General features: G+C 56.6%; 1 protein-coding gene across 1 annotated transcript; it reads right to left on the bottom strand.

Moving 5' to 3' along the window:
* Window positions 1-5,258: 5,258 nt before the first annotated feature.
* Window positions 5,259-7,560, bottom strand: FOXC1 (forkhead box C1). Its single transcript, XM_068931996.1, has 2 exons — window positions 5,551-7,560; window positions 5,259-5,331 (listed from the first exon to the last, which is right to left on the bottom strand). Exon 1 carries the CDS (start codon window positions 7,521-7,523, stop codon window positions 5,760-5,762), a length of 1,764 nt encoding a protein of 587 aa, XP_068788097.1. The 5' UTR covers window positions 7,524-7,560; the 3' UTR covers window positions 5,259-5,331; window positions 5,551-5,759.
* Window positions 7,561-8,005: the final 445 nt, after the last annotated feature.

The raw sequence follows: 8,005 nt of genomic DNA, 5'->3' as shown, positions 1-8,005 counted from the left end.
CATCGTCTCCCTTGACCCCCGTCTCCTTTTCTGTCTTTCTGTCCCCTGAAAAATGATTCCGCCAGCTCTGATTGAATTTTATTCCTTCCTGACCTGGCCCGTTTTTATTGCATGGACACCATCAATCTTGACCTAACGCGACGTTTGTTTATTACTTTGGAAAGAAGCGAATGGCTTTATGAGCCCCAGCGTAATTAAAGCAGGAGGGCTACATTCATCGCGGCACCGCACCACCTTTAGGGCGGCTTCACAACACAGACAAACCGCCTGGGGGGGGGGGGTGAAGGAGAAATTAAAAAAAGAAAGAAAAAAGAAAAAAAAACACACGGGACGGGCATGTGGGATCCTCCCAGCCCGTGAGCTTGTGTGCGAGACACCGGCAGACCGAAACCCGTGCACATCCCTGGGGAGCACCCGGCAACTCCCACAGTTACGGCTGCTAGATCGACGCGGAGCGGCTTCTGGGCGGTTTTTCACGCAAAGCTGCGCTAGCCCTCAGCGACCCTCCGGCTGCCCGATCCCCGCCAGCGCGCCTGGGCACGGGACCTGCGCCCCAGCGCAGTGGCCGCGGCCACCGCAACGGCGCAACAGCTACCCCTGCCCCCCAACGAAAAAGATGCGCATCCGAACCATTTAGCCAGCATCCCTGGCCTCAACATAGGGAACCGGGGAAAAAGCGGACTGACCACGCCGAGGGCTGAAATTATATTATATATTAAATCATTTAATAACTAATTTTCAATTAGCGGCGGTTCTTGAAACCGGTGATTCCTGGAAGAGGATGGAGGAAGTATTTCTACGAGCCGGAGCAGAGCGCCCCGTTACCTGCGCGCGCGCCGCCAAGGCGCGTCGGGGCTAACACGCTTTGGACTACGTAATAAAGACGACGTCATAAAGACTGCGCATTGTTACCTCACGCTCGTCTTCACGTGGGTGCCCAAGAGGCGCTCAGCTCCCCCCACCCCTCCCCGCCCCCGATCTTGCGCGACCGCTTCTTCCCACCCGTCGGGGCGCGCTGTCTCCTCGCATCCGACCGCGTCCCGCAAAACGCGAGCCTGCCGTGCCGCGCGGGGTTTGCCACTCGCCGGGGAAAGGCGAGCAAAGCCACGCGAGCCGAGAGCGAAACCTTCCCCTCTCGCCCCCAGCCCGGCTTCAACAGTATAACTTTGGGGAGGCGAGGGCAGGGGGAAGGACGGTGTGCTGACGAAGCGCAACAGGCTGGTCAATACGCTGCAACCCCAGGGTTACCACAAGCCCGACGTAGTTAAGCCCGACTATGATAATATTCTTCTCGTGCAAACTTAGAAGCTCTTTTGCCGAAGCTGGTGGCTTTTAGAAAGGGCCCCAGATTTCGTAAAACCCAAACGCTAAATTAGCACAAACAGCCTCACCCTGTTCTCCCTCTGACCTGGTCTGTGGAGTTAGGGAAGGGTTTTTAATTTCTCTCCTCTCAAACTATCTGCTTGCATTACTCCTCTATTTTTGGTTAAAAACCTCTGCAGAATGTACATTAGCTGTCACCCACTTTAAAAAGAAATCCTGAAGCAGAAATTTAAACAGAAGGGGGAATATTCCTCTTCTGCTGAATGACATTCAGAAATTAGGACTCTAAGTGACAGATGAGCAAATATGCGTAAGAAACCACCAGAAACAGCTAAAAGGGATGGTCCCTCAAATAAAGAAACAAGAAAGGATTTAAAAAAAAAATTTTCCCTAGAGGAAAAGCAAAGCAATAGGTTGGAAATTCAACTTGATCTAAAAATACAACACAAAGCGCTGTGCTAACCTGGCACCTAACAGACTGCACCTAGCGCGAGCACGGATGGGGCCAAGCAGCACGGGTGCCACTCGCTGTACAGGCGGCAGCCAAAGGCACAGAGGCCTTACGGATGCACCTCTCAGCGGCTGCCTGGGATCACGTCCCTTGCACCGTCGCGCCGCGTCTCTTTCGGCGTTCACAGCAGGCCCAGTTCTGCTGGGAGACAATCACAGATCAGAAGGGACACTTCGGTTTTCCTCCTTCTCTCAAGGGGAGGGGAAATGAAAGCCTGGTGGTTAGGGGAGCGAGAGGCAGGGCCGGCCCCGGCTCCGCGCTGGGCCGCACGTCTTTGGGGCCAGACGGCCGGCGCGGAGGTGAGGGGCGGCCCTGACATCCTGCTCCCCGCCGCTCCCCTCAGCTTTGCCAGAGCCGAGGAAGATTTTTCTCTGGAGGCCGCCGGGCCTTTTCACCTTTCGCAGCAGCAACGTGTCACGCCGCAGGCCAGCGGCCTGCGTCCCCAGCGGGGCTGCAGCCTTGTGCTAAAGCCCGGGTTAAAAGCCCTTGTCGGAGCGACCGGACCACCTCCGCGCTGCGCCGCGCAGGGACCTCACGGGAAGGGCCTGCGTGCGGGGCGGCCGGCCTTTGCCAATTCCTGATGATTCACCGTCTACCGATGGGACTCTAAGCACCGCTAATGTTATTTTCGTTGTTAACAATTTCTGTGTGAAAGGGAAAAAAAAATACAAGAAGCAAGCGAGCAAGCGTGTGTGGTTAGCCAGTCCATCCATAGCCGCATTGCACTAAAAAACCGCAAAGTAACCTTAGCTGCAATCACGCACGTCACTTTAGTTCGGGATACCCCCTCCAGGAGGTATCCAGGATTTCTTTCCCTTCACCAGATACCTGTGGGCCGAAGGGGACGTTTCTCGTTGTCTCCTACCTCCAGGTCTGACCCCCCCCCTCCTACCGTGCCGGGGCCCGGCCATGGCCCCCGGAGGGGCAGGCGGAGCGGACCGTCGCCCCTCTACTTTTAGCAGCGAGGGCCGCGCAAGCTGCGCGGCTGCCCCGCGGTGGCGGGGCCGGGGTCAGCGGGCCGCCCTGAGGCGACCAGCCCATTAGCGGTAATTATACACGGCACTTGCTTCAGCTCTGCACCCCCCCCCCCCGCCCGCACCCCTGGCCAAGCAGCACCGCCGACAACGCACCGGGTGATTAAACAACCCTAGCTAGCCACCGGCTCTCCGTGCTATTTATTTTCTCCACAAACGCCCTACCGCTGGAGACTGCCGAGAAAACCGAAAACACAGGGAGACCGGCGTTTGAGCAAAACAAAAAATAACAGGCAAACAGCGCATGCAATCGCCTCTCTACCGTCTCCGTTTGCTATTTTTTTTTTTAATACCGGCGGGGGACGGGACGGGAATGGTGTTACATAGACACCTCGGCGACAAAGCTCTCGGGGGAGTGAGGGGGGGGGCTGCTTGCCGACGGGGCTCTGCTTTTCTCTCAGAACGAGCAAAAGAGGGAGAGGGGGAACCGCCGCGGTGCCCCTGCCCCAGGGCGGCGGGGCCGCGGCCGCGGCGCCCCCGAGAGCACGGGCCGTACGGGCGCCAACCGGTTGCAAAAATACACGAGCAGGAGGCCTCAGCCGTTCAGCTGCTCCTGTTTCGAAACTGGGAAAATGACAGTGGGGAGTATAAGGTAAGCCCGCCCGGAAATAGGTAACATTTTATTTCGCTTACTGGTGACAGATGGGAAACGGCGATTAAATTTTACCCCCAGAGCGAACACATTCCGCTTTGCTTTTCCTTCGCCTCAGCTCAAAAAATAACCGGACGACGGACCGTTGGAGGTTTTTCCGACCCAACTTAACAAATCGATAATTAAAAGTAAGGCTGGTAATCTCTTTAGAGGCACTAGCGTGAAAAAAGACTATGAGATATTTAAATAAACATATTTAAAAACAACTTTATAAAATAACAAGCCCGCAGTTCGTTCGATCTGCTTAAGACGTTTTCTGCAGATAGATTATTGCTTTGGAGAGGAAGAGCAGCTCAAAGCAACGTAATAAGGTTTAACTGAAAATACCTTTGTATTTATTTGCAGTGTAACCCTTAACAATGCAACAGCAATTACTGCTAAGTGTTGCCTTTAGATAAGAGATACTGATAGGAAACTGTATTATCTTGAAAGCAAACTTCAGGCCTTAAATATCGCTAATCAAATAATCCTCTTCCCAAGTCTGACTGACAAGGTAGATTCTTTTAAGTTAATGAATTTATTGCATTTTGGTGGTTATTTACAAAGGGGGAAGGTGATCCACATTGCCCGTAGGTTCTAATTGCAAATTGACCAGAAGGTGAGATTCTTGATCTGACAAGACCTCAGTCTGTGCAGTACTCGTCTACCCTGGTAATATTTTTTTCTGATTTAAGAGAGAAAAAAAAAAAGGAGGGGGGTGGGAGAAGAAAAAAAAAGCTAGACAAGAAAAATTCTCCTACACAAATCCTTTCTGAAATAATTTCAGTCATATCAGTTAGAGCACTTCCAACAGACCAATAACGTCCGTAAAGGACAGGAATAAGACAGAGATAGCAAGGTGTAAGGGTAGGCTGTACAAGCAGCCTTTAATGCAGCTACTTCATTTTTTGGGGAAATAAAATTCTACTTAAAAATATATATTACATAATCAGCTTCACGGATTTGTGCGCGCATTGCTATCAATTCTACAAAGCAGTGATTTATATGCTCACATTACATTTAAGGATATACGTATTACAGAATATCGCCCATCTAATATACACTGTGTAGTTTAGAAACATATGCAGTGCGTATATGAAGCTATAAATAAATACGTAATCCTTCTTTAAATATATTCATATGTAAATCCTATATATAAATACATACGCTAGACACTCACAGAGATCGATAGCTCGATTCTTAGACAGTTACACAAGGGCAGGAATCTACTGCACGTACTTCTACCTCGGAGAAATCATTTACTATAACCTTACACAGGCATATTATTTAAAAAGCCGTAATGTTGTCATACTACTGTGTACGGTCAAATGTTTCCAGGTCTTGCCCATTAATTGCTAAGAAAACGTGTTTGTTTATTTGCCAGCTCAGAGCTGCCATGGGAAAGTATTTTTTTTTCCTAGCGGATAAGGCGAGCTGACTAAGTGGAACATATTGCAGAAGAGACTGAAAAGGGCTTTTTCGACCTGGCAGTTCCTAAATGGTCTTTGGAATTTGTGCGGAGGGGAACGGGCTGTTCCATCGAGAAAGTTATTTATGAAATCCCTTCTCTCTCTCCCTCTCTCTCTTTAAATGAAAGTATTAAAATATACAGACGTGTGAAGGATCATTCCAACTGAATGGTAATTTATTAATAAACAAACAATGCAATACCTTCAGAATATTTTCAACAAAAAAAGAAAAATATTGATAGAATAAGATTAATACAGTTTCCCTTTTTATATAAAGTGAAAAAATCAGCGTTTCAGTCAATTTTAACGTCACTTTTCAGGGAAGGGGGAAACACTTTCTGGCGTTTGGTCCGCAACATCCAACTACAAATTAAAAATAAATTACTATGTCGCAATTTACACTTTAAAACAAGTCCTTGTAAAAGAGGGAGGGGGGGAAAAAAAGCTGGTACTCTATGCCGGATTTTTGCCCCCTTCTAAACGTAGGGCATAACAATACCTTAAGGGGGTGGGGAGGGGAGGGGAAAAAAAGGGGGGGGGAGGGAGAGCATTTCTCAAAAGCAATTAAAAAAAAAAACTTACGTGTTATTGGAGTAACACTGTCCTTTAACAAACCAAGACATGCTTTGGGGCTGTCTCTGTACAAAAGCTTTTAGTGTGCGCTCGCCCTCTCGGCGGACGAGGAGGCGGTGCCGGTGGCGGTGCCGGTGGCGGTGCCGATGCCGGTGCCGATGCCGGTGGCGGTGCCGGTGGCGGCGGGGAGCTGGGCCGGGCCGGGCCGGGGCCGGAGCTCAGAACTTGCCGCAGTCGTAGACGAAGGCGCCGGCGGCGCGGTAGAGCGGCTGCCCGCCGGGGAAGGACATCTGACAGCTGCCGCCGCCGCCGCCTCCCGCGCCGCCGCCTCCCGCGCCGCCGCCTCCCGCGCCGCCGCCGCCGCTGCCCGCGCCGCCGCCGCCTCCCGCGCCGCCGCCGCCGGGCGAGGCGCTGAGGCCCAGGCGCGGCGCCTCGAAGACCTCCCGCGCCGCGGCGAAGCCCTGCTGCGGCGCCGCGTAGCCCGCCGCGCCCGCCAGCGGGCCCAGCTCCCCCGCCGCCGCCGCCGCCGCCGCCGCCGCCGCCGCCGCCTGGTTGAGGTACCAGGAGGCCAGGCGGCCCTGGTGCGGGTGCGGGTGGTGCCCCTCCTGGTGGCCGCCCGCCGCGCCGCCCAGCCCGCCGTGGCCCAGCGCCGCGCCGCCGCCCGCGCCGCCCGCGCCGCCCGCCGGCATGGCGTAGTCGGGCAGCGGCTCCTCGGCGGGGCTGGCGGCGGCGGCGGCGGCGGGCAGGTGGCCGGGGCGCTCGGCGCCGCCCGCCGCCGCGTAGAGGCTCATGGCCTGCATGTTGCAGTGGTAGGTCCCGGCGGCGGCGGCGGCGGCGGCGGCGGCGGCGGCGCTGCCGGCGGCCTGGCTGCAGGGCGAGCTGTAGACGGAGCTGTGGCCCGGCGAGTAGCCGCTGAGCGAGAGGGCGGGCGGGATGCCGGTGCGCGGGGCGGCGGCCGCGGGGGCCAGGAGGCCGGCGGCCAGCTCGCCGGCGCCCTGCGGCGAGCCCCGCAGCGAGGTCATGATGTTGTCCACGCTGAAGCCCGGCCCGTGGTGGTGGTGGTGGTGGTGGGGCGGCGGCGGCGGCGGCGGCGGCGGGGGCGGCGGCGGCGGCTCGGGGGCCTCCAGGCTGAGGGAGCGGCCGGAGGGGAGGGCGCTGCGGGGGCTGCCGCCGCTCGAGAGGCTGCTGCTGCTGTCGGGGCTCTCGATCTTGGGCACGGCGCCGGCGCTGAGCGGCGGCGCGGCGCCGGGGGGGGAGCCGGCCTGCGGCGGCGAGGCCGTGCCGTTCTCCGTCTTGATGTCCTGGACGCGGACGGGCGGCGGCGGCGGCGCGCTGGCCCCGGCGGGGCCGCCCTCGGGCTCGACGGCGGCGGCGGCGGGCGGCGGGCGCGGCGGCGGCGGGGCATGGTCCTTGAGGTGCAGGCGGTCCTTCTCCTCCTTGTCCTTGACGGCGTCTTTCTTCTTGAAGCGGCGGCGGCGGCGGAGGAAGCTGCCGTTCTCGAACATGTTGTAGGAGTCGGGGTCGAGGGTCCAGTAGCTGCCCTTTCCGGGCTTCTTGTCGTCGCGGGGCACCTTGACGAAGCACTCGTTGAGGGAGAGGTTGTGGCGGATGCTGTTCTGCCAGCCCTGCTTGTTGTCCCGGTAGAAAGGGAACCGCTCCATGATGAACTGGTAGATCCCGTTCAAGGTGATCTTCTTATCGGGCGCGTTTTGGATGGCCATGGTGATGAGGGCGATGTAGCTGTACGGCGGCTTCACCATATCCTTGGGCTGCGGCGGCGGCGTGTAGGGCCCGTAGGCGCGGGCCATGCCGGCCGGGTACTGCTCGTGGGCCGGGTGGGAGTACATGCTCATCGGGGCCGGCATGGCCGTGTAGCCCCCGCCGGCCGCCGCGGCGGCGGCCCGGTAGTAGCTCTGCTCTCCGCCGAGGTACGGCACCACTCCCAGGGAGTTGGGACTGGACACGGAGTAGCGAGCCTGCATGTCCTCCCGTCAGCTTTCCCCCACCCTCCCCGCCGGACCAAACAGCGCGTCCCTTCCCCCTCCACCCCTCCGCCGCTCCGCGGACCGAGCTGGACCGGGCGGCCGGGCAACCCCCACCCCCCCACCCCCCCGGCGAAGCGCGGAAAAAGGGAGGAAGAATAACGCCGGCAGCGCCGAAAGGCTCCTCTTCTGCGCCCAGGAAAACCCACCGGCGAACTCCCGCACTCCACGCGGAAAAAAATCAAAAGGAAAAAAAAAAAAAAGGAAAAATGGGGGAAAAAATGGAAAAAGTAAAAAAAAAAAGAAGATGGGGGAGGAAAAAAAAAGTAATCGCCGCGGAGAAAGCAACTTCCAAACGTAGAAAGAGTATTAAGAAAATAAAACCTTTGCACCGAGGCTCCCACGCTCCCAGTTCCTTGTTCCACGGGGATCTGCAACAAGCTGTCTGCAAAGGAGGGACAAAAGTAGAGGGATGTGTTTTG

Source organism: Struthio camelus, chromosome 2, assembly GCF_040807025.1.
Source record: "Struthio camelus isolate bStrCam1 chromosome 2, bStrCam1.hap1, whole genome shotgun sequence".
In the NCBI taxonomy this organism is placed as follows: domain Eukaryota; kingdom Metazoa; phylum Chordata; class Aves; order Struthioniformes; family Struthionidae; genus Struthio; species Struthio camelus.
The sequence above is the reverse complement of the archived record's forward strand: the minus strand, read 5'-3'. Positions and strand labels throughout refer to the sequence as shown.